This window comes from Pelophylax lessonae, assembly GCF_965119305.1.
Source record: "Pelophylax lessonae genome assembly, chromosome: 9".
NCBI classification, from domain to species: domain Eukaryota; kingdom Metazoa; phylum Chordata; class Amphibia; order Anura; family Ranidae; genus Pelophylax; species Pelophylax lessonae.
Window position 1 is genome coordinate 9999567 of NC_138776.1, and position 27255 is coordinate 10026821.

Here is a 27255-nt window from a genome sequence, read left to right on the forward strand (position 1 = left end):
ATGTGATTGTTGTTACATTAGGTTGATGAAGGATTCCTGTAGGCTAATGGATAATCAAATGAGCTTGCAAAAGATTGTGATTCCCCTGGGGTGGGACTTTATAGGCACAGTGAGATATAGGTATCAAAAGAGTTGTATTAAAAGTTATAATTTATTGACACATGAAATATACAAAAAAAGATCACATTTGAATTGTATTAAAACCACAAGCAAGCATAGTATTGTGTGCAAATTTATGGAAAACTCCAGATTAGGTACCCGACGCGTTTCGAGGTCTGGCACCTCTTCTTCAGGGTTAATACTGGAAGGTTTTATGGTTGGTTTGCACAGCAAGTGACACGGTGCTTGCTAGATAAAAACAGGAAAGAGTTGAGCCCAACAGGCGCTGCGTGGTCATGAGGTAAGACCCTTATAAATTATTGAAGTCAGACATTGGGAAATAATGGACGGTGCGCCCACAATAGGTACTCGGAACAGCTGGAGTCCAATGATGCTTAGCAGTTCACTCAGGACCAAATCATGCAAAACTAAAAGCAATGTGTATGATGAAAAATCAGAACGATGTGAATTGTCCTAATCCCGGCGGAGGACTGTGCCACTGTGACATCAAATGAGCTTGGTGAAGAAGTCCTTAGGTTAATTTAATAGTCATCACATCCATTTCATGTTTGAATAAAATTTGGTCTACTGAATAGGACGGGAGAGGCCTGCTATGAAAAACCAATGGAAAATCATAAGGATCAGACTTGGTTTTAGAGCTTCTCATCCTGCCAAGTCTGCTGAAGCCCAATGGACAGTCCAGCCGGATTGGGAGGTGTCATCCAATGTCAATGGGCATCTTTAAAAGAAGTTTGTGGAATGCTAATGACTAATAGTGGCTTCTTTTAATTGTTTTATGTGGAAGTCTCTGGCTGTGAGCAAAGAATGCTGGGGGGGGGGGGGGGTGGAGGAGGGTCTCTCTCTCTCATTGTCCTCCTTTTGTAGAAGATGGTCTTTTGAGCAGACAGACTCCTGTTGCTGTTTCTAGACTCTGTAGCACAATCTTCTTATCTGATTTGTATCCATTGCTAAATATTGTACATTTTTTCTCACATTGCAGGAAATCCTCGAGCCTCTGGAAGGAGACCCCACCTACCCCTACTGGTGAAAACATCGAGAGTAAACTGTATTTTACCTAAAAAAAAAAATCTTTCAGTGCAAAGAAGAAGAAATCAACTCTGAATCCCAGTGAGAAACCCTGAAAATTCCACCAAACTGCTTTATGAGGCTTCCCTATAGACTGAGCCCACAATGACGTCCCATCTTCACCGGTATGGGAAAGTTCTGCCTCTGTAGGGTCAGCTGTAGGACCTCTCAGTGACTCTCTCATTGGCCTCAGGGCAACGGTGGCTGAAGAATAAAGAACTGGTTCAACTGCATTTTTTTTTTTAAGAAGTCAATATCACTCAGGTTTGGGCTCGGAGATTTGAAGACTTCATCAGTACATAAACTTTACACTTTTGCTACCTCATCTTCTTAGAGCATTGACTTTCTTTGGCAGTCTGACTGGATCATTACAGATATGGCTTACAATAATTTAAGCAACCCGGATTACAGCCCTGGACCTGCTGCAGAAAGTGGGGGGATGAAGATCTTCAGTGATATGGTCCACTCATACTTGAATCTGGTGCAGCGAAATGCCTTTCCTCCGGGTAAGTAGACATGCTATCTCTATTATTATTATTAAAATCAATCTGTGTTTGGAGAAAGTGGAGGCTACCGTTGTTCTACCTAATAATGTTGGCTGTCCCTCTTGTCATGTTGATCCTTTTGCTTCAGTACATTCGACCTAAAAGAGGTTTCAGATTTTTGCTATACCCCCCAATCCCCTCCCCCCGCATCCTTTTGCTTTTCACATACCTGCCAAATGATTTAACCACTTCAATACCGAGCACTTTCACCCCCTTCCTGCTCAGACCAATTTTCAGGTTTCAGTGCTGTCACACTTTGAATGACAATTGCGTGGTCATGCAACACTGCGCCCATATGAAATTATCATTTTGTTCTAGACAGATAAAGCTTTATTTTGGTGGTATTTAATCACCACTGTTTTGTTTTTTTTTATGCTAAACAAACTAAAAGATTTTGAAAAAAAAAGTTTTTTGTTTTAGTTTCTGTTATAACATTTTGCAAATAAGTAATTTTTCCTCTTCGCTGATATGCACCGATGAGGCTGCACTGAAAAGGAGGCACTTTTAAGGCAGCACTAATGGGAACTGATAGGCAACATTGATGGGCACTGATTGGCAGCACTGATGGGCACTAATAAGCTGCACTGATGGTCACTGCTAAGTTGTCCTGATGGGCACTGGTAAGCTGCACTAATAGGCTGCACTGAACATGAGGCACTTTTAAGGCAGCACTAATGGGCACGGGTAGGCAACATTGATGGGCACTGATTGGCAGCACTGATGGGCACTGATAAGCTGCACTGATAGTCAATGCTAACTTGCCCTGATGGGCACTGATAAGCTCCACTGATAGGCTGCACTAAAGAGGAGGCACTTATAAGGCAGCACTATTGCGGTGGGATGGTGAGATGCTCCAGAACTTTGAATAACAATAAGACTCCTCCTTTTCATCTGCAGCTATGGTCCCTTTAACAACAGCTCTGGGAATTGGACAGCACTGGAACACCATAAGCAACGTTCCAGGCAAGCCTCAGCATCAGTACACCAGGGGTTAACAGAAGCACCCTCGGGTACTTGGATATTTTTCCTAGATTTGGATAGAGTGAGGAATAAGTCGGTTTTTTTTACTGTTATTGGGGGCTCCTTTAGAAGGATTTCCCTCACTTCCTGTCCTGCTAAGAACTGATTGACCAGACAGGAAGTGAGGGGAAATCTGCAATAGGAAGGTTCATGATGGGGGGGTGGCACCAGTGGTGTATTTTGGTTATGTGCTGCCCTAGGCAAGCCTAAAATTGGGAGCCCCCCTTCCGACTTCTGTAAATTTGCCCCACTCCTTCCTTTTTAACGGATGCGACTCCCTCCAAAATTGAAGGACTCCAAGTCCCAGCATGAACTCCTGAGATCTCACGAGAGGGGAGGTGAGAGGGGGGTGGGAGAGAGAGAGAACGAGAGGGGTGGGTGAGGGAGGGAGAGAGAGAAAGGGGGTGGGGGATGAGAGAGCGGGGGGTGAGAGAGAGGGGGTGAGAGGGGGGTGGGAGAGAGAGAGGGTAGATGAGATAGAGAGGGGGATGAGAGAGATAGAGGGGGGTGGGGATGAGAGAGAGGGGGTGAGAGAGAGGGGGGATGAGAGAGAGGGGGTGGGGATGAGAGAGAGGGGGATGAAAGAGAGAGAGAGAGGGGGGATGAGAGAGAGGGGGATGAGAGAAAGAGAGGGGGGATGAGAGAGAGGGGGGATGATAGAGACAGGGGGATGAGAAAGTGAAAGAGGGGGGATGAGAGAGAGAGAGGGGGGAGATGAGAGAGAGAGAGAGAGAGAGGGGTGAGAGAGAGATGAGAGAGAGAGAGGGGGGGTGAAAAGGAGAGAGAGAGGGAAGGTGAGAGAGAGAGAGAGGGGGGGATGAGAGAGAGAGAGGGGGGGATAAGAGAGGGAGAGAAAGAGAGGGGGTGAGAGAGAGAGGGGGTGAGAGAGAGAGAAAGCGAGAGGGGGTGAGAGAGAGGAGGGGTTGAGAGAGAGGGGGGTGAGAGAGAGAGTAGGGTGAGAGAGAGAGAGAGGTGGGAGAGGCGGCTCTAGCAACCAGTGGCCAAAAGAGTCTCAGGTGGAGGGGGCAGCTTATTTGCTGCCCCCCTGCAAAGTGCTGCCCTAAGCCTGGGCCTTGTTGGCCTAGGCCAAAATACAGCACTGGGTGGCAGGTCAATGCACCTTCCCGATGAACCTATGTTCTTCTCACTCCTCCCACTACCTTCTATATAAATACAGAATTAAATTACAGAATAATAAATTCTAAATTACAGAATGAATTTAAAATTAATTAATTAAAAAAAAAAAACCCCCAGCATGAAGGGTTACACTTGGCAACATCTGCCGGAATCCCACCACTGAGGTCTCGGGGCATCGTTGGAATTTAATGTGGGGTTTAAATTCTTCGGCCTCTGGCAGTAGCTGGAATAGGTTTTGGGTGACCGTTTAATACCTTCAGATATTTTCTCACATATATCAGAGAAGTGGAACAACAAACTATCATCTTTCTGCAATGAAATGACTCCATACCAGGGAGGCAGGAATGTGATTTAGCTGATGGATTTGGTTGCAGTGGTGGAAATATTTGGGTATGATCTGGTCAGGGTGTTGGTTCCCTATGAAGACTGGAAGTCATGCGTCTTGTTTCCATGGACGCCGCTCAGCCTAGTCCTGTTCTGCATGCAAATAAAACCATTTGGCTGGAATGCGGTAAGCAGAGTTGGTTGAAAGGACATTGTTACATTTGACTAAACTTTTCCTAAAACAAATTTCTTACAAACCTGATGGCCTTTAATTGGCATAAAAAAGTTTAAATGGGCACCCAACCTGCAGAGGTTCTCAGTGTGCTGATGGAAACTTTTAGATCTGAAGTCAGTGCCATGGTAGGTGTCCCTCCCCTCCCATCTCTCTGCCTTATAGAAAGGCTTACAATACAGAGCCGTAGGGTAGGCAGGCGGTACCTCCTCCATGTTCCCTTCCTCCTTGGGTGCCAAGTAAGGGTCACAAAGGAGGCCTACACCAGGGTGGGTTCTTCTGGACTACACTAGGCACTTAGGTTGGGGTCATTGCTTTCTATTTTTGTTTAAAGTTCTTAAAGTTCAACTGAACTTTCCGGGTAAAGCAGAACTAAACCCTCCTATCGCTTTCAGCCAAAGTTGCCATCTTGGCCTCTGTTGTATCTTAAAGCGGAGTTCCGACCTCAGGGGTGAAATTTAGATAAAAATACCCCCGGGACAGTCAGGGCTAGTGCATTCCACAATGGATAGCCTCTGAACTGTCCCGGGTTGCACTTACCTTTTAGAAGAAATATTTACCTTGAAAATTTCTTCTCCAGCGCTGCCATCTCAGGTGTGGGCAGCTGAAGCCAGCGCGTCCTCTTCTGCGTCCTCTTCTGTGTCCTCTTCTCCCAGAATGCGCCTGCACCGGCCCCGTTCCTCACTTCCGGAGCAGGCGGGTCATCCCTCCACAGCTTCTGGGCATGCCCAGAAGCTGTTTAGCAGGGAATGAGGCGCCCGCACCGGAAGTGACGAGCGGGGCCGGTGCAGGCGCATTGATTCCTGGGAGCGATAACTTTCAGCTCCCAGGATTCAATGCAAGGAGGAAGTGACGGCACGAGCCGCGGCCGCAGAGGGAGGAAGTAGAAGAAAGTGGAGTATATTTTCTTCAATATCAAGGCAAGTAAACAAAAAAAAGAAATCGTAAATATCCATTTATTTTTCAGGTGACCAAAAGCAAGCGGATGACCCAAAATCGATTTTGTTGATTTTGAGGCCGGAACTCTGCTTTAACCACTTCTGGACCGGAAGGATTTGCCCCCTTAATGACCAGGCCATATTTTGCGATTCGGCACTGCGTTACCACAAGAGGTGGTTTCTGCGGGAAGTATGGTGGCTTTCAAAAGACTCTTGGACGTACATCTCAAGGATCAGAACATTCAGGCTCCGTTCACATGTAGGCGTTTTGGGGCGTTTTTGGGGAGTTTTTCTGCTCTAGGATCAGCTCTCAAAACGCCCAACAAGACAAATCCTATTCATTTCAATGGCCCCTGTTCACACCTGAGCATTTTGACGCTGTAAGCAAAACGCCCAACGCTCAAAAAAGTACATGAGCTTCTTTTTGGGCAGATTACAGGCGTTTTCCATTGGTTTCTATTCAATCTAAAAACGCCTGCACAAAAAACGCCTGTAAAAACGCCTGTAAATCGCGGTAAAAATCGCTGTAAAATCACGGTAAAAAACGCCCGAAAACGCTACGCTCAGGTGTGAATGTAGCCTCAGGGCTATGAGAGATGATTACGGTCACACACACCTACACAGTATCCTGAACTGGATGGACTATTGTCTTTATTCAACCTCAACTACTATGTAACTATGTTACTTTAACGGACAATTGCGCGGTTGTGGCGATGCTGTACCCAAATAAAATGTATGTCCTTTTTGCATAATCGTATTGTATTCCATTTGGACCCTTTCACACTGATCAGTTTTTGTTAAAAAAAATGCATAGAAAATGCTTCCCTTTAACCACTTCAGCCCCGTAAGATTTTACCCCATTCCTAACCAGGCTCTATTTTGCGATTCGGCACTGCGTTATTTTAACGGACAATTGCGCGTTCGTGTGACGCTGTACCCAAATAAAATTTACGTCCTTTTTTTCCCCACAAATAGAGCTTTCTTTTGGTGGTATTTGATCACCTGTGCGATTTTTATTTTTTGCGCTACAAACAAAAAAATTGTGGCAATTCTGAAAAAAAGAAAAAAAAAAAAAAATATATATATATATTTTTATATACCCAGGGTCAGAAACAGCAGTCCCCTGCAGGGGTGATATAAAACCAGCAAACCGATATCTCAGGCAAGTCCAGGATCATAAGGCTCATGAATCCGTGAAGCAGATGAATAAGGGAACAGAAAACAAACAGAATCTAGTGCTCTCTGTTTTTAATCAATCAGCAGACGTTTAATCAAAGAAATGGGTATTCACAATACACTAGATGGAATCAGGCAAGGCAAACAATCATGTCTCCATGCGAGAGAGGAGAGGGAGTGATGTCCGCAGCATGGCTCCGCCCCCTGTACGCGTTACGTCATTGTTATTGGTTGGAAGAAGAGTATGGGGGCACCGCAAGTTGCTTCTACTAGAAGTCTGTCAGGTGTAGTGACAGCAGCATCACTATTTCTCTCAGCCCAGCACTGGAAGCAGCAAGGAGAGGAGGAGAGAGGCGGGAGGAGGTGTCGGCTGTGCTCTCTCTCTCCCTTCCTCTTCATAAGCTTGCACATAATAAAGAGGGGTGGGGAGGGGAGGTGCAATTTGGCATCTTTGCGCTTGGCGCTGGATGATCTTGTCCTGGCACTAAAAGGGATACAATTACAATAAAGAAGGCATAGAAATGCCCCAATCATTGGCGTCAGTGGGAGAAATAGTGCCCCATCATAGGTATTGGTTGGAGGAATAGTTCCTCATCATTGGCATTAGTTGGAGGAACAGCGCTCCATATTTGGTATTAGTGGGAGGAATAGTTCCCCATCATTAATACTATTGGAGTAACAGCGCCCCATCATTGGTATTAGTGGGAGGAATAGTGTCCCATTACTGGTATTAGCTGGAGGAATTGTGCCCCTTCATTGGTATTAGTGGGAGGAATAGTGCCCCATCATTGGTATCAGTGGCAGGAAAAATATCCTATCATTGGTAGTAGTGGGAGGAATAGTGCCCCATCATTGGTATCAGTGGCAGGAAAAATATCCTATCATTGGTAGTAGTGGGAGGAATAGTGCCCCATCATTGATATCAGCGGCAGGAAAGTGTCCTAGCATTGGTAGTAGTGGGGGGGAATTGTGTCCCATCTTTGGTATTAGTGGAAGGAATAGTGTCCTATTATTGCTATTATTTGGAGCAATGGTGCCCATTCATTGGTTTTGGTTGGAGGAATAGTGCTCCGTCATTGGTATTAGTTGGGGGAATATTGCCCTGTCATTGGTATTAACCACTTAAGCCCCGGAAGATTTTACCCCCATTCCGACCAGGGGGTATTTTGCGATTCGGCACTGCGTGACTTTAACGGACAATTGCGCGGTCGTGCGACGCTGTACCTAAACGAATTTGGTGTCCTTTTTTTCCCACAAACAGAGCTTTCTTTTGGTGGTATTTGATCACCTGTGCGATTTTTTGATCACGCGCTATAAACAAAAAAAGAGCGTCAATTTTGCAAAAATAGCAATATTTTTCACATTTTTTATACGAAATTCCCCCCCAAAAAAAATGTAAAAATCTAAATTTTTTAACATTTTCGGCCAATTTGTTTTATGCTACCTATGTTTGGTAAAAAAAAAATCGCAAAAAGCGTATTTTGATTGGTTTGCGCAAAAGTTATCGCGTTTACTAACAAAGGGAAAGATTTTTGTCATTTTTGTTGTTTTTTTTTTAACGCGTAATGGCGGCGATCTGCGATTTTTTTTGCGGTACTGCGACATTGCGGCGGACAGATCGGACCCTTGACTGACATTTTTGACACTTTTGGGGGTACCAGTGACATTTCTACAGTAATCAGTGCTATATATATATGCACTGTTACTGTAAAAATACACTGGTAGTGAAGGGGTTAACTTTATTTGGGAGGGAGGGGCTGTGTGTGTCCCTAGGGGCGTGCTTTCTACTGTGATTGGCTGTGGCTTGAGCTGTAAGGACACTGATCAACGGATCTACATAGTAGATCCATGTGATCAGTGTCTTTACAGCGAGGAGAATGACAGGTGGCTTGTTTACACAAGCTGCCTGACATTCTCCCTCTCCCCCGCCGATCGCCGAGTGGCCGGCGGACATCGGGTCCGCTGGTCACACGCGCGGGGGGGTCCGTGACCACGCGGGAGCGGGAGCGCGCCTCCGGCGGCGCGCGCTCACTCCCTAGACCCTCACAAGCAAGCAACGTAGCCCTACGTTAGTTTGCCTGTGAGGGGCTGACCGCCGACGTAGATAGTCGTGCGGCGGTCGGCAAGTGGTTAATAGAAGGAATAGTGCCCCATCATTGGTATACGTGGGGGGAATAGTGCCCCATCATTGGCATTAGTGGAAGAAATAGTGTCCCATTGTTGATGTTGGTTGGAGGAATAGTGCCCCATCATTGATATTAGTTTTATGAACAGCTCCCCATCATTGGCATTAGTGGAAGGAATAGTGCCCCATCATTGGCATTAGTGGGAGGAATAGTGCCCCATCATTGGCATTAGTGGGAGGAATAATGTTCCATTGTTGGTATTGGTTGGAGGAATAGTGCCCCATCATTGGTATTGGTAGGAGGAATAGTACCCCATCATAGGTATTGGTTGGAGGAATAGTGCCACATCATTGGTATTAGTTGGAGGAATAGTGCCCCATCATTGGCATTAGGGGGAGGAATAGTGCCCCATCATTGGCATTAGTGGGAGGAATAATGTCCCATCATTGGCATTAGTGGGAGGAATAGTGTCCCATTTTTGGTATTGGTTGGAGGAATAGTGCCCCATCATTTGTGTCAGTGGGAGGAATAGTGCCCCATCATTGGTGTCAGTGGGGGGAATAGTGTCCCATCATTGGTGTCAGTGGGAGGAATAGTGCCCCATCATTGGTGTCAGTGGGGGGAATAGTGTCCCATCATTGGTGTCAGTGGGAGGAATAGTGTCCCATCATTGGTGTCAGTGGGAGGAATAGTGTCCCATCATTGGTGTCAGTGGGAGGAATAGTGTCCCATCATTGGTGTCAGTGGGGGGAATAGTGTCCCATCATTGGTGTCAGTGGGGGGAATAGTGTCCCATCATTGGTGTCAGTGAGAGGAATAGTGCCTCATCATTGGCATTAGTGGGAGGAATAATGTCCCATTGTTGGTATTGGTGGGAGGAATAGTGTCCCATCATTGATATTAGTTTGATGAACAGCACCCCTTCATTGGCATTAGTGGAAGGAATAGTTCTCCATCATTGGTGTCAGTGGAAGGAAAAATGCCCCATTGGTAGTGCCAGTGAGAGGAATAGCGCCTCCTTGTTGGTGTGAATGTAATAGGGCCAGATAAAGGCAAGCAAAGGGCTGCATTTGGCCCATGGCTCACAGTCTGGACCCCTCTGTTGTAGGGTAAAAAGGTTGAGTAGGGCTAGTCTTCATCGTTTTTTTATATATTTTTTTTGGTTTGTTGCAATTGTTGCTTGTCATTATAATGGTTTTGACAGGCCTATGGCCACCTCTAAATGCTTTAGAGGTTGAACGCCGATGACTTATCACAAATTATCACTCTGTCAATGTATTTCCATGTCTGCAGCCTGGTTACAGCAAAGCAATCCTCTGCTAATGGCCCGTCTCTCAGATAAGCCCCTTTCTTCCATAGACTGTCTCTGATTTTCCCAATCTTGTTCACATATTAGTCTTCTGCTTGTCAGTAAAAGCAAATATTTCCAACAAAACTTCAGTTTCACCAGGTGTAAATCTAAAAAGAGCAATGCAAACAGAATGTGATTCATGTGAAAAACACACTTCACAAAGATTACTGCACTCACCAAACAAATGTGGAAAAATATAAATAACTATATATACTGTATATACAGTGCCTTGCGAAAGCATTCGGCCCCCTTGAACTTTGCAACCTTTTGCCACATTTCAAGCTTCAAACATAAAGATATAAAACTGTAATTTTTTGTGAAGAAACAACAACAAGTGGGACACAATCATGAAGTGGAACGAAATTTATTGGATATTTCAAACTTTGTTAACAAATAAAAAACTGAAAAATTGGGCGCGCAAAATTATTCAGCCCCTTTACTTTCAGTGCAGCAAACTCTCTCCAGAAGTTCAGTGAGGATCTCTGAATGATCCAATGTTGACCTAAATGACTAATGATGATAAATAGAATCCACCTGTGTGTAATCAAGTCTCCGTATAAATGCACCTGCACTGATAGTCTCAGAGGTCCGTTTAAAGCGCAGAGAGCATCATGAAGAACAAGGAACACACCAGGCAGGTCCGAGATACTGTTGTGGAGAAGTTTAAAGCCGGATTTGGATACAAAAAGAATTTCCAAGCTTTAAACATCCCAAGGAGCACTGTGCAAGCGATAATATTGAAATGGAAGGAGTATCAGACCACTGCAAATCTACGAAGACCTGACTGTCCCTCTAAACTTTCAGCTCATACAAGGAGAAGACTGATCAGAGATGCAGCCAAGAGGCCCATGATCACTCTGGATGAACTGCAGAGATCTACAGCTGAGGTGGGAGACTCTGTCCATAGGACAACAATCAGTCGTATACAGCACAAATCTGGCCTTTATGGAAGAGTGGCAAGAAGAAAGCCATTTCTTAAAGATCCATAAAAAGTGTCATTTACAGTTTGCCACAAGCCACCTGGGACACACCAAACATGTGGAAGAAGGTGCTCTGGTCAGATGAAACCAAAATCGAACTTTTTGGCAACAATGCAAAACGTTATGTTTGGCGTAAAAGCAACACAGCTCATCACCCTGAACACACCATCCCCACTGTCAAACATGGTGGTGGCAGCATCATGGTTTGGGCCTGCATTTCTTCAGCAGGGACAGGGAAGATGGTTAAAATTGATGGGAAGATGGATGGAGCCAAATACAGGACCATTCTGGAAGAAAACCTGATGCAGTCTGCAAAAGACCTGAGACTGGGACGGAGATTTGTCTTCCAACAAAACAATGATCCAAAACATCAAGCAAAATCTACAATGGAATGGTTCACAAATAAACATATCCAGGTGTTAGAATGGCCAAGTCAAAGTCCAGACCTGAATCCAATCGAGAATCTGTGGAAAGAACTGAAAACTGCTGTTCACAAATGCTCTGCATCCAACCTCACTGAGCTCGAGCTGTTTTGCAAGGAGGAATGGGCAAAAATTTCAGTCTCTCGATGTGCAAAACTGATAGAGACATACCCCAAGCGACTTACAGCTGTAATCGCAGCAAAAGGTGGCGCTACAAAGTATTAACTTAAGGGGGCTGAATAATTTTGTACGCCCAATTTTTCAGTTTTTTATTTGTTAAAAAAGTTTGAAATATCCAATAAATTTCGTTCCACTTCATGATTGTGTCCCACTTGTTGTTGATTCTTCACAAAAAATTACAGTTTTTATATCTTTATGTTTTGAAGCCTGAAATGTGGCAAAAGGTCGAAAAGTTAAAGGGGGCTGAATACTTTCGCAAGGCACTGTAACAGAAGAAATACAACAATATTTTCAAATAAAGGAGTCCCCAGAAGGAGATCCAGGCATACTATGGGAAGCACACAAAACAGTAATCACGGGTGTATTGATTAAACATGGTACCCGGGTTAAAAGAGAACGAGAGAAAAAATTGGCATCATTGCTCTCTCTACTACATGAGATGGAGATTAAACATAAAAGATCTCCCACGGAGATAGAGATGATTTCTGTGCGGAAACAAATTACTGATTTTCTAAGTTATAAGGTCAAAGCTTCTTTACAAAGGAGCCATAAAATTGGATATGAATCTGGTAATAAATGTGGGAGACTCCTTGCTAGAGCGGTAAAAGATATCAAAGCAGCTACATATATATCCCTCAAATCTTACAGTGGGTACAGAAAGTATTCAGACCCCCTTAAATTTTTCACTCTTTGTTATATTGCAGCCATTTGCTAAAATCATTTAACTTCATTCTTCTTCCTCATGAATGTACACATAGCACCCCATACTGACAGAAAAACACAGAATTGTTGACATTGTTGCAGATTTATTAAAAAAGAAAAACTGAAATATCACATGGTCCAAAGTATTCAGACCCTTTGCTCAGTATTTAGTAGAAGCCCCCTTTTGATCTAATACAGCCAGGAGTCTTTTTGGGAAAGATGCAACAAGTCTTTCACACCTGGATTTGGGGATCCTCTGCCATTCCTCCTTGCAGATCCTCTCCAGTTCTGTCAGGTTGGATGGTAAACGTTGGTGGACAGCCATTTTTAGGTCTCTCCAGAGATGCTCAATTGGGTTTAAGTCAGGGCTCTGGCTGGGCCATTCAAGAACAGTCATGGAGTTGTTGTGAAGCCACTCCTTCGTTATTTTAGCTGTGTGCTTAGGGTCATTGTCTTGTTGGAAGGTAAACCTTCGGCCCAGTCTGAGGCCCAGAGCATTCTGGAGAAGGTTTTTGTCCAGGATATCCCTGTACTTGGCCGCATTCATCTTTCCCTCGATTGCAACCAGTCGTCCTGTCCCTGAAGCTGAAAAACACCACCACAGCATGATGCTGCCACCACCATGCTTCACTGTTGGGACTGTATTGGACAGGTGATGAGCGGTGCCTGTTTTTCTCCACACATACCGCTTAGAATTAAGGCCAAAAAGTTCTACTTTGGTCTCATCAGACCAGAGAATCTTATTTCTCACCATCTTGGAGTCCTTCAGGTGTTTTTTAGCAAACTCCTTGCGGGCTTTCATGTGTCTTACACTGAGGAGAGGCTTCCATCGGGCCACTCTGCCATAAAGCCCCGACTGGTGGAGGGCTGCAGTGATGGTTGACTTTCTACAACTTTCTCCCATCTCCTGACTGCATCTCTGGAGCTCAGCCACAGTGATCTTTGGGTTCTTCTTTACCTCTCTCACCAAGGCTCTTCTCCCCCGATAGCTCAGTTTGGCCAGACGGCCAGCTTTAGGAAGGGTTCTGGTCGTCCCAAACATCTTCCATTTGAGGATTATGGCGGCCACTGTGCTCTTAGGAACCTTAAGTGTAGCAGAAATCTTTTTGTAACCTTGGCCAGATCTGTGCCTTGCCACAATTCTGTCTCTGAGCTCTTCAGGCAGTTCCTTTGACCTCATGAGTCTCATTTGCTCTGACATGCATTGTGATCTGGAAGGTCTTATATAGACAGGTGTGTGGCTTTCCTAATCAATTCCAATCAGTATAATCAAACACAGCTGGACTCAAATGAAGGTGTAGAACCATCTCAAGGATGATCAGAAGAAATGGAAAGCACCTGAGTTAAATATATGAGTGTCACAGCAAAGGGTCTGAATACTTAGGACCATGTGATATTTCAGTTTTTCTTTTTTAATAAATCTGCAACAATGCCAACAATTCTGTGTTTTTCTGTCAGTATGGGGTTCTATGTGTACATTCTTGAGGAAGAAGAATGAACCTAAATGATTTTAGCAAATGGCTGCAATATAACAAAGACTGAAAAATTTAAGGGGGTCTGAATACTTTCCGTACCCACTGTATCTCCTAAAGGAAAAAACTATCATTACCCAAACAAATTGCTCAGACATTTCGAGACTTCTATTCTGATTTATATAACCTTCCAGATCAATTTTCTTTGGCAGCCCAGATGGAAGACTATATTAAATTATCTCAACTTCCTAAATTGTCAGCGGAAATCTGTAAAGAATTAGATTCACCAATAAAATTGACAGAAATTCAACAAGCTCTGAATGCGATGAAAGCTGGGAAAGCTCCAGGGCCAGATGGCTTTACTCTCCAATACTATAGGGTTTTCTTCCCGATTCTGGGACCATATTTACTGAATCTGTTTAATGGTGTAGGATCGAATACTATATTTTGTAGAGATACTTTGAGAGCACACATTGTAGCTATACCCAAGGAGGATAAAGACATAATGTTATGCGGGAGTTACAGGCCAATATCATTGCTCAATATAGATTTAAAACTTTTCACTAAGATATTGGCAACCCGACTGATGCAACATTTACATTCCCTAAGACTCGATTCACACTAGCACGACTTGTCAAGCGACTTATCAGCCTGACAAGTCGCGCTCGCCCATTGACTGCTACAGGACCCGTTCTAATAGGAGGGACACAAGTCGCTCTGACTTAGAAAAAGGGTCCTGTACTACTTCGGGGCGACCTCGGAGCGACTTGCATAGACTTCCATTATGTGAAGTCTGTAAAAAGTCGCGCCAAAGTCGTGGTGCACGGGACTTCACAAGTCGCGCCCGAAGTAGTACAGAGTCGTGCTGCTGCAGTGTGAATGCGGGCTAAAAGATCGGGAGGAGCGTCTTTACCAGATATGCGTAAATATTTTCAAGCTTCACACCTTCAAAGACAAATTGATTGGTGTCGTCATGGAGACTCTAAGCTCTGGGTACAAATTGAGCAGGCACATACACTTATTCCACTTAATAGAGCACTATGGTGCTACAATGAATTACCAACAGAGTTGAAATCACATCAGTTAATTGGTACGACGTTACAAATTTGCTCACAGCTCTGCTTCCAGAATTCTTTATCTACATATGATTCGCCATTACTCCCAATTTTGGGGAACCCAAAATTTCCCATAGGCATGGAGGCACAATCTTTTAGATCTCTCAGTATGACAGGTCATTTCCAAGTCGTACATTTCTTAAGGGAAGATAAATGGCCTTCTCTGGAGACATTAATGAATGAGATGGATGTTTTTAGACTTCCCTTCTGGAACGCACTTCAATTATCACATTTTCTTCGCTCAATCCCTAACCCTCAGAATTATAACCGTCAATTGACAACCTTTGAAAGATACTGCTCAGATACAGGAAATATTTATCACGTGATATCCAAAATATATGATCTGATAAATACACCTGAAAGGCAATATCAATTATCTTATTTTGGCAAATGGGAGAGGGAGTTGTTGTTTTGCTTGTGCACGCAATTGTTATGGACGAGCCCCCAATTATCTCGGACGAGCCCCCAAACTGTTTTGCTTCAGTATCTCTAGCAAGGTTACTTTGCGGTATAAACAAGGAAGCTCAGACCTCTGCAGGGTATAAATGTACTTTTACTAAACAAAAGCATGCTGTACATACAAACTATTACAATATTAGGAACATATCACAAGACTGGCAGATATAACAAGCCTAACACATGAACAGCCTATGGTCTGTAAACAGCAGAAATACGCTTCTTAAACATACAACCCTTGTCCCAAGAATATCAAATAAATACTTAGCTTTGGTAGTTGTAACAGCTTCCAATGGATGTATGCAAGACAAAGAGGTCTTGGCCGCATATTTCTCCAACTCCAAACAGCCAACCTTCCCCAAACGAACTAAAAACAGCAAGGCCACATCATGGCTGTCCCCACAGCTGATCATCCAAGGAGAGAGAGAGAGAGGCCTTCTCACCGGATCACGTCAGAGTATGATCAACCTTGTCCATAAATCCTCTATATGTACTAAATATCAAGAAACACATTTTAAAATATTGACAAGGTGATATTACACTCCATATAAATGACACAAAATCTCGATTAATAACTCGGATCGATGCTGGCGCTGTTCGGTAGAAGAGGGCACGTTAATCCATATTTTTTGGTCCTGCCCCAAATTGACGGACTTTTGGAAAAAGGTTAGAGTGATCATGCAAAAGTTTACAGAAGTTGAGATTCCGGAAAAGATCCGGCTTTTTTTCTTCTACAACGAAATAACTCATCAATGAGGAAATATAGAGAATCGGTAATATGTCATCTTGCAAATGCGGCCAGACTTTGTATACCCCTTAACTGGAAAAAACAAACCTCTCCAACAATAGCAGGTTGGGTTCGGAAAATAGAGCAAATAAACAAAATGGAGGATTTAGTAATGACAGCTCAACATAAGAGGGAAAAATATATAGAGACGTGGGGAGCATGGAATCTATTTATCTTATCGAGAGAAGGTATAGCACTACTAGATTGAAAAATTCCTTGGCTAGAGGTAACATTTGCCCACCAGGAAATGGAAGGGATCAATATCCCCCCCCCCCCCTTTTTTCTTTTTTTTTTTCCCTTTCCCCTCTTTCCTTCCTCTCTGTTTTTTTTTTTTTTTTTGGGGGGGGGGGTTTGAGGGTTGTTTACCCTGCAGGACAATGGCATAATGTGCATAATGTGCTAGTGTACATTGCATACTAGCACATTGTGAAATACTTACCTTAGAACAAAGCCCCGACACGGTCGCCCGGACACCGCTGAGGGAGCTGACATGTTCCCTCGGCATCTCTTCTGGGTTTGGTGGCTCCAGCACTGTGAGTGGCCGGAGCCACGATGACGTCATGTGTGGGAGTTCACTTTCCGGCAAGGAGCTGTGAAGGTCCTGCAAGATGCACCTTGGCTTACCTGTAGGTAAAAATTAAAAAACGGAGTATACTACCACTTTAATTTGCAGGGATTTCCTCTCACTTCCTGTTTGGCTAGACCACCTGAAATGCAGATACAATATTCAGAATGGACTTTGGCTCCCCAAGTAACCAAGTACTACAACCACCGAATGCATAGGTGTGCACATGGGCCCCTTCTGCTTCTCCTCCTCCTGCCCCAAGGTGTTGATGCCTGAGCCTCCATCCTTGGGTGAGTAAGCTCACCAGTGGCGGCTGGTGCTCCATGGGCCTGGGGGCCGGCAGACGGACTGCACCATACACCTCCCCCCCTGACCCGCCCCCCACCAGGCCGCACACCGGGACCCCGGACGCTCCCAGGACCCCCACGGCTCACTCACTTGCAGCAGCGGCAGCTTCGGCTTCTTCCCCCTCAGTAGAAGCGTCTCCTGCCCCATGCCCAATGGCATGGCTTCTACTTTCGGCCAGGAGGTGGATCCATATGTAAATAGCGAATATTCATTCGCTATTGTCACACAAGTGGGTGGACTCGGGGCGCACTGCTCTGCGCCCCAAGCTCACCCTTTTTTTTAGCCTGTGAGAGCCTCTGGCTCTAGTCACATGGCTAAAAAAAGGAAAAAAGCCCCATTGAACTGCATGCGTCTGGCTCCCCGCGTGTAGATTAGGGGCCGGATGCATGGATGGGGGGGCCGCACCCCTGCGCCCCCAATACACCAGCCGCCACTGGAGCTCACCATCCAGTATCTGTGACGGAAGTCTCGCCCCTTCTCACTCTTGCCTCCAAGCGAGTAAGTACACTAAGGAAGAGGGGCTCAGAGGTAAGAGGTGCCCTGTGGACTCTGATGTAAGGGGGGCTTTGGGAACCCTGATTTAAAGCGGTTGTAAACCCGAAAAAAAAAAAAAAAAACTGCAAGACAAAGGCATAATCAGCTAGTATGCATCGCATACTAGCTGATTATGTATCACTTACCTTAGAACGAAGCCCCGACACGGACCCCCGGACATCGCTGTGGGCGCTGCCATGATCCCTCGGCGTCTCTTCCAGGGTTCGGCGGCTCCCGCGCTGTGATTGGCCGGAGCCGCGATGACGTCACTCCCGCGTACGCGCGCGGAAGTGATTTTCCGGCAAGCTCCCGGCAAGCAAAACTGAAGGTCCCCCCGGACCTTCAGAGCGCATGCGCCGCTCGCGTGAGCGGCTGCATGCACTGCAAATATCTCCTAAACCGTGCCGTTTTAGGAGATATTAATTGTACCTACAGGTAAGCCTTATTATAGGCTTACCTGTAGGTAAAAGTGTCAAAAAGCGGGATACTACCACTTTAAGGGGGAATACTGGAAACTCTGATGTACAGTGGGTACAGAAAGTATTCAGACCCCCTTAAATTTTTCACTCTTTGTTATATTGCAGCCATTTGCTAAAATCATTTAACTTCATTCTTCTTCCTCATGAATGTACACATAGCACCCCATACTGACAGAAAAACACAGAATTGTTGACATTGTTGCAGATTTATTAAAAAAGAAAAACTGAAATATCACATGGTCCAAAGTATTCAGACCCTTTGCTCAGTATTTAGTAGAAGCCCCCTTTTGATCTAATACAGCCAGGAGTCTTTTTGGGAAAGATGCAACAAGTCTTTCACACCTGGATTTGGGGATCCTCTGCCATTCCTCCTTGCAGATCCTCTCCAGTTCTGTCAGGTTGGATGGTAAACGTTGGTGGACAGCCATTTTTAGGTCTCTCCAGAGATGCTCAATTGGGTTTAAGTCAGGGCTCTGGCTGGGCCATTCAAGAACAGTCATGGAGTTGTTGTGAAGCCACTCCTTCGTTATTTTAGCTGTGTGCTTAGGGTCATTGTCTTGTTGGAAGGTAAACCTTCGGCCCAGTCTGAGGCCCAGAGCATTCTGGAGAAGGTTTTTGTCCAGGATATCCCTGTACTTGGCCGCATTCATCTTTCCCTCGATTGCAACCAGTCGTCCTGTCCCTGAAGCTGAAAAACACCACCACAGCATGATGCTGCCACCACCATGCTTCACTGTTGGGACTGTATTGGACAGGTGATGAGCGGTGCCTGTTTTTCTCCACACATACCGCTTAGAATTAAGGCCAAAAAGTTCTACTTTGGTCTCATCAGACCAGAGAATCTTATTTCTCACCATCTTGGAGTCCTTCAGGTGTTTTTTAGCAAACTCCTTGCGGGCTTTCATGTGTCTTACACTGAGGAGAGGCTTCCATCGGGCCACTCTGCCATAAAGCCCCGACTGGTGGAGGGCTGCAGTGATGGTTGACTTTCTACAACTTTCTCCCATCTCCTGACTGCATCTCTGGAGCTCAGCCACAGTGATCTTTGGGTTCTTCTTTACCTCTCTCACCAAGGCTCTTCTCCCCCGATAGCTCAGTTTGGCCAGACGGCCAGCTTTAGGAAGGGTTCTGGTCGTCCCAAACATCTTCCATTTGAGGATTATGGCGGCCACTGTGCTCTTAGGAACCTTAAGTGTAGCAGAAATCTTTTTGTAACCTTGGCCAGATCTGTGCCTTGCCACAATTCTGTCTCTGAGCTCTTCAGGCAGTTCCTTTGACCTCATGAGTCTCATTTGCTCTGACATGCATTGTGATCTGGAAGGTCTTATATAGACAGGTGTGTGGCTTTCCTAATCAATTCCAATCAGTATAATCAAACACAGCTGGACTCAAATGAAGGTGTAGAACCATCTCAAGGATGATCAGAAGAAATGGAAAGCACCTGAGTTAAATATATGAGTGTCACAGCAAAGGGTCTGAATACTTAGGACCATGTGATATTTCAGTTTTTCTTTTTTAATAAATCTGCAACAATGCCAACAATTCTGTGTTTTTCTGTCAGTATGGGGTTCTATGTGTACATTCATGAGGAAGAAGAATGAACCTAAATGATTTTAGCAAATGGCTGCAATATAACAAAGACTGAAAAATTTAAGGGGGTCTGAATACTTTCCGTACCCACTGTAAGTGGGAGTTTTGGTGAGCAGAAACCCACTTACATCAGAGTTCCCCTTTACACCAGAGTCCACAGTGTTCCCCCCTAAATATACAATTTTGCAGTGTGTGGATAAAGAAAATTTCCAGGCTTTACTTCCTCTTTAACAACAAAGACATTGATGTCCTCCATAGTGTGATCCGGTTTGGGAAATTACGTCCCACCGATGTGCAGAACTCATCTTCTTTATGCTCCTTGATGGTGTTTCTGTGCAAATTCATCTTTGTCTGTCACTTCTGTCCTGTTTCACTAACACAAGATCTTTTTCTACATCTTTTGCATTGGATGAGGTACACCACCTTATTGGAGGTGCAGTACCCGGGTCTGTACACCTGCTGTGCCCATTATGAGGGGTTCCCAACATCCCTGTGCTGAGTTCTGGGTCTGTACACCTGCTGTGCCCATTATGAGCGGTTCCCCCCATCCCTGTGCTGAGTTCCCGGGTCTGTACACCCGCTGTGCCCATTATCAGGGGTTCCCAACATCCCTGTGCTGAGTTCTGGGTCTGTACACCTGCTGTGCCCATTATGAGGGGTTCCCCCCATCCCTGTGCTGAGTTCCCGGGTCTGTACACCTGCTGTGCCCAATATGAGGGGGTTCCCACCATCCCTGTGCTGAGTTCCCGGGTCTGTACACCTGCTGTGCCCATTATGAGGGGTTCCCACCATGCCTGCGCTGAGTTCTGGGTCTGTACACCTGCAGTGCCCATTATGAGGGGTTCCACCATCCCTGTGCTGAGTTCCTGGGTCTAAACACCCGCTGTGCCCATTATAAGGGATTCCCACCATCCCTGTGCTGAGTTCCTGGGTCTGTACACCCGCTGTGCCCATTATGAGGGGTTAATTTTGTTTATTGGAAATTCTTACAAACAATCAACTTATATACAATAAAACCATAATAAATAACATATTTACAAAATAATTGAATATAACTATACAAAACAAGAACATAATAAATAAACCAAATTGCACACAGCATAAACCCTACGAGAGAGCCGGACTAAGAAACTTCACCATGCATGGAGCCTTTAATCAAAAATTATATTTTAGGACTGATTTTCAGCTGATAACATTATTGGTTGCCACTTTTAACAGATAATTGAGGCAGCCGTTTCTTAGCCTGACTACTCTCTCCCCCTGGAGAACCAGTGCGCTTCAATGCACCCTGCGACTCATCATCCATAGAAGATTCTGTACTCAACAAGTCCCATTCATCATCATCATCTGACAGGACCCCAAACTTATTTGTCAAAGGCAAAACCTCAGGACTGTGGGTAGCTGAACACTTTTTTTTCCTTCTTTTGCCCTTCCTCCTTTTCTCCTCCAACCATTCCACATCCCCCTTGGACAAATTGGAAATAACAGTTTCCCCACTCTCACCCTCCCCTTCACCCCCACTCTCCCTTACCTTATCTACCACCAGGCCAGCCTCTTCACCATTCTCCCCACTCCTCTGCACCCCATGGTCCCTAATAGAAGCCCTGCAATGTCTAGGGGAGGGGACTGGCACTGTACTTGATGCCCCTGCCTCAGCACCTCTTGCCGCCTCTGCAATTTTGGAAGACATAGACACAGAAGGATTGGACACATTCTTAGTAACCGATACCTTACATACAGACTGGGAAGACACTGACACACTGGGAATCGGCACAGACTGGGGCACCACAGACTGAGAAGACACAGGCACACTGGGTATTGGTACAGACTCGGAGGGAATCGCAGGCACCCTAGCTGCTGAGCTCTGAGCATCCTCCATGTCCAGGCGGAAGAACTCTCTCATGAGCTCAGGCTGGTTGTGCATTGCCTCAGGACACTGACTATAAGGATGCCCAACCGCATTGCACAAGTTGCACCTTATAATATTGCAATCTTTTGCCAAATGCCCTAAATCCTGACACAGAGAGCATTTCATTACTGGACAGGAGGATGCAAAGTGCCCTTTATCCCCACACTTATTACACAGCTTTGGCTGGCCTGGATAGAAGATGGTCAATCTGTCCCTCCCCAGGAAAGCGGAGGATGGCAGATGCTGGATGACATTATCCATGACTCTTAGTTTTAGCTGCACAGACCACCCCCCGTCCATATTCCTCGATCATCCATAATTTTGTGTAAGGGGCTCAGGATGTCTCCATATCTCCTCAGCCATACAGATAAATCCCCTTGCGGTATGGACTCATTGCGCACAAGAATCGTCACCATTTTAATAAGTGGCTGACGTGACACAACTTTGGGGATGAGCCCTTTCCAGTCTGGCAGGCTTCTACACACATGTTCATATTTCTCCCAAAATATGTCCAAAGACTCCGGACGGACAAAGGACAAATCGTACTCATAGGAGCCGGTCGGACTGATCAGGGCAAAGACATCTGCAGGTTTAAAGCCCATCTGCAGAATCTTATCAACCACAGCTCTCCTATATGGCGGAATACCTTCGCCTTCCCATCGGAGCTGTACCACATTCCTCCTTTTAAATAATGAGGAAGATGAAACATTTCCATGCTCCTTCCCTGCTTGCACCCCCCTCCCAAACCCTTCAGCAGCACCAGCATAGGTTTTCCTCCCAGAAACATCAGCAATTACAGCATTGTCTTTAGACACAACCACACCTGATGACAAGGAGCCTGAATCAACCCTTGCAGTCTTTGGAGCAGCAGAGACAAGACCCACCCCCTCCCCCTTCTCTGAGCACTCAGCTGCTTTCCTGGGTTCAATCACAGCCTTGTCTACTGCAGACTCCAAAAAAGTTATAGTACTACTGCTCCCAGCATCTCCTCCACCATGCTCAGGAACAGCCACTGTATTTGGTCCAGGCAAAGCCTCTACAATGTCCGTGGTGCTCCTCTCTGCAGACTCTTCAACCAGAAGCTCACAGTTTTTTCCAGTTTTCTCACCAATTGCATTTAAAAGTGGAATTTTTCCAGCAGGTGCATCAGGTTGCACTGCATGCTGCACATTGTCTATGGGTGTGGGCTGACAGCCCATAGCACTACAACCCTCAGCAAGCACATTGTCATTAATAAAGTTCACATCACCACTTTGCACACACACTGTACCTGCTTTCTGTGTTACCTCTGCAGTGTCATGGCTGATGGTGGGATCAAACTTCCTCCTGGTTGTTGCAGGCTTAATGGTGAATTTTCCTCTCTCCACAGGTCTCTCTTTCATAGGGCGAGGAACGATATCCATCTCCTCCTCTGGGGAATCTGCAGAAAAATGGAACTTTCTTCCATCCAGAGGGGATTCCAGCTCAGCGACGAACTCCAGCATCCCAGTACCCCTCTCAACCTCCTGCTCAGATGTTCCACATTGCTGCTGCAGAGGGAGGGAGGGAGAGGCCTCCGCCATTGGGGGCTCAGCAGATGTCTGAGGTGTCGAAAAGCTGGGCCCATCCTCCGGGCCCACTTTCTCACTCTCTGCTGACTCTGTCGGTACCTGCATCTCCTCACTGACTGGGTCACTCTCCATGCTGGAAACGGCTCCTCTCCTCATACGGCTGAAACGCTCCTCATTCCTGTATTTCTCCTGAAGTGCTTCACAGCTTTCCTTCAGAGAGCTCACCAACTCTTTCTGCTTCCTCAAAGCTTGCTCCAAGTCCTTCAATTCAGGCCTCAGAGCCGGTCTCTTCTTACTGTACAGTTTGGCACAATACAACTTTTTCTTTTTAAATTCTACTTTCAAAGTTGCCAATTTCTCCTCCTCTTTCTCAATCCGCCTCAGCTTTTCAACAGTCCTCCGTCTAAAGGTAGGCAGGGATTCACCCCTCCTTGGGCCGAGCACCATGTCTTCCATAGGCTGAGGCCTAGTCTCAGGCCTATCCAGGGGGCCCCCGCCAGGGTCCTCCCCAGGATCCAGCATCCTTCCTGGGGCAGAGAAGCAACTCTAGCCCCTGGCTTCTGGAAGCCCACGAGCTAAGGAACCAGCAACCTCACACCTCGCTGTCAGGGAGTGGAATGGCAGTTTCCCACCATCCCTGTGCTGAGTTCCTGGGTCTGTACACCTGCTGTGCCCATTATGAGGGGTTCCTACGATCCCTGGTTGAATTTTTTTATTTGTTTTATACTATGGAGAATGTAGAAGGAGGATCTGGGACACATGAACATAGCTGAGGAGGACATCCAAAACTCCCAGGTGGTCAGGAAGAGAATTGAAACATTGAGCCGAGAGCTCATCCAAGACATATGAAAAGCCAGGGAAGCCATTGACTCTATCTGTACCTAGAGAGAAGAAGGGATCATGGCTGACTGATGGGCTTGTCTAGGGTGCTGGAATAATAATCAAATGCATGTTGGAAGATGATATATAAGATGTGTTCGGTGCCATTCACACCTACGCGACTTCATAATCATGCAGTTACCATTGTGAATTTGCAGAGCGACTTTGTACGAGTGCGACTTTGGTTTTGACCACGTGACTGTGTGTGCTCTACAAAGTAGCACACAAGTCGCATGTATATCATTCAGGTGCGACTTTTGAGGGTTTGCATTGAAGCGTGTGGCCCTCATGTCGCATTAAAGTCAGACCAAAGTAATGCTGCAGCTACTTTAAGTCACACAGATATGAACGGTACTTATTAGAAACCATGGGGTGAGACTTTGGGGTCCAAAGTCGCATGACAAATCACACAAGTGTGAATGGGGCCTTAGAAATAGAACTGTATTTTTTTTTGTATTTTGTGTGAATCATTGTGATCTTTATAATATTATATTTTCCAGGTTTCCTTGGACAACTATTGAATGACACGCAATCAGTAAGCAAAAACTATCAAGAAGTAAGTCTATTATTATTATTATTATATTATGATTGTTATTATTATTTTTTTATTATTATTATTATTATTATTATTATTATTATTATTATTATATTATGATTATTATTATTATTATTATATTAGGATTATTTTTATTATTATTATTATTATTATTATTATTATTATTATTATTATATTATGATTGTTATTATTATTTTATTATTATTATTATTATTATTATTATATTAGGATTATTATTATATTAGGATTATTTTTATTATTATTTTATTATTATTATTATTATTTATATAATTATTATTATATTATGATTGTTATTATTATTTTATTATTATTATTATTATTATTATTATTATTATTATATTATGATTATTATTATTATTATTATTATATTATGATTATTATTATATTATTATTATTATATTATGATTGTTATTATTATTATTATTATGATGATAAAGGGTTAGGCTGCTAAAATGTGATATATAAAGAAAAAAAAGTGTTTTCAGTGACTTTACCACTTCAGTCCCAGAGGGTTCCCCCCCCCCCCCCCTTTAATGACCAGGCTGTTTTTTTGGGATTCGGCGCTGCGTTAATTTAACTAACTGACAATTGCGCGGTCGTGCGACGCTGTACCCTAATAATGTCTTTTTTTTCCCCCACAAATAGAGATTTCTTTTGGTGGTATTTGATCACCTGTGCAGTTTTTATTTTTTGCGCTATAAACAAAAAAATAGCGACAATTCGGGGAAAAAAAAACAATATTTTTCACATTCTGCTATATAATATTCCCAATTAAAAAAAAAATGTAAAAATCAAATTTCTTTATAATTTTAGGCCAATTTGTATTCTGCTACATATTGGTTAACAAGATCCCAATAAGCGTATTTTGATTGGTTTGTGCAAAAGTTATTGTGTTTACAAACTAGGAAAGATTTATGACATTTTTATTTCATTTCTTTTTTTACTAGTAATGGCGGCGATCTGTGATTTTTTGCGGACTGCGACATAGCGGCGGACAGATCGGACCCTTAACCGACATTTGACTGTTTTGGGGGGGACCAGTGACATTACTACAGTAATCAGTGATAAAAATATGCAGTGTTACTGTAAAAATGACACTGGCAGGGAAGGGGTGATCAAAGGGTTAAATGTGAGCCTAGGGAAGTGTTTTCTAACTGTGGGGGGGAGGGGCTTTTGAAATTATCATAGAGACCTGTGATCCTAAATAGGAGGAGCACAAAAGGCACTGCGTTCCTTTTATTGACAATTGCGCGGTCATGCGATTTCTCCCTGGGAAGACAGAACGGCGGTCTGCTGTTTTAAACACGGCAGACCGCTGTTGTGTCAGCAATCAACACAGGGCTCCTTCTATTTAGGATCACAGGTCCCTGTATTGATTTCATAAGCCCATCCCCCTCACAGTTAGAAAACACCCCCTAGGCTCGCATTTACAGTGGGGATCGAAAGTTTGGGCACCCCAGGTAAACATTTGTATTAATGTGCATAAAGAAGCCAAGGGAAGATGGAAAAATCTCCAAAAGGCATCAAATTACAGATTAGACATTCTTATAATATGCCAATAAAAGTTAGATTTTATTTCCATCATTGACACTTTCAAAATTACAGAAAACAAAAAAGTGAAGTCTGCAAAAGTTTGGGCACCCTGCAGAATTTATAGCATGCACTGCCCCCTTTGCAAGGCTGAGACCTGCCAGTGTCATGGATTGTTCTCAATCATCGTCTGGGAACACCAGGTGGTGTCAATCTCAAAGGTTTTACGTGCCCAGACTCATCTGACCTTGCCCCAACAATCAGCACAATGGGATCTTCTAAGCAGTTATGTAGAAAACTGAAACTGAAAATAGTTGACGCTCACAAAGCTGGAGAAGGCTATAAGAAGATAGCAAAGCGTTTTCAGATGTCAATATCCTCTGTTCGGAATGTAATTAAGAAATGGCAGTCATCAGGAACAGTGAAAGTTAAAGCAAGATCTGGAAGACCAAGAAAAATATCAGACAGAACAGCTCGCAGGATTGTGAGAAAAACAATTCAAAACCCACGTTTGACTGCAGGATCCCTCCAGAAAGATCTGGCAGACACTGGAGTTGTGGTACACTATTCCACTATAAAGAGATACTTGTACAAATATGGTCTTCGTGGAGGAGTCATCAGAAGAAAACCTCTTCTACCTCCTCACCACAAAAATCAGCGTTTGAACTTTGCAAATGAACATATAGACAAGCCTGATGCATTTTGGAAACAAGTTCTGTGGACCGATGAGGTTAGAAATTGAACTTTTTGGCCGGAATGAGCAAAGGTACTTTTGGAGAAGAAGGGGCACAGAATTTAATGAAAAGAACCTCTGTCCAACTGTTAAGCATGGGGGTGGATCAATCATGCTTTGGGGTTGTATTGCAGCCAGTGGCACAGGGAACATCTCACAAGTAGAAGGAAAAATGGATTCAATAAAATTTCATCAAATTTTGGATGGTAACTTGATGCCATCTGTGAAAAAGCTGAAGTTAAAGAGAGGATGGCTTCTACAAATGGATAATGATCCTAAACACACCTCGAAATCCACGGGGGATTACATCAAGAGGCATAAACTGAAGGTTTTGCCATGGCCTTCACAATCTCCTGACCTCAACATAATTGAAAATCTATGGATAGACCTTAAAAGAGCAAAGCGTGACAGAC

The 27255-nt window shown here is 44.4% G+C and overlaps 1 protein-coding gene across 1 annotated transcript in view; it reads left to right on the plus strand.

Annotated features, from left to right (window-relative positions):
- The first annotated feature begins 1487 nt into the window (after positions 1–1487).
- LOC309563496 (prominin-1-A-like) overlaps positions 1488–27255 on the plus strand; it is a 125151-nt gene continuing 99383 nt past the window's right edge. Inside the window, exons 1-2 of the mRNA XM_082267887.1 lie at positions 1488–1691; positions 24503–24558. Coding sequence (XP_082124013.1) covers positions 1562–1691; positions 24503–24558 — 186 coding nt within the window. The 5' untranslated portion in view covers positions 1488–1561. The remainder of the gene's footprint in view (positions 1692–24502; positions 24559–27255) is intronic.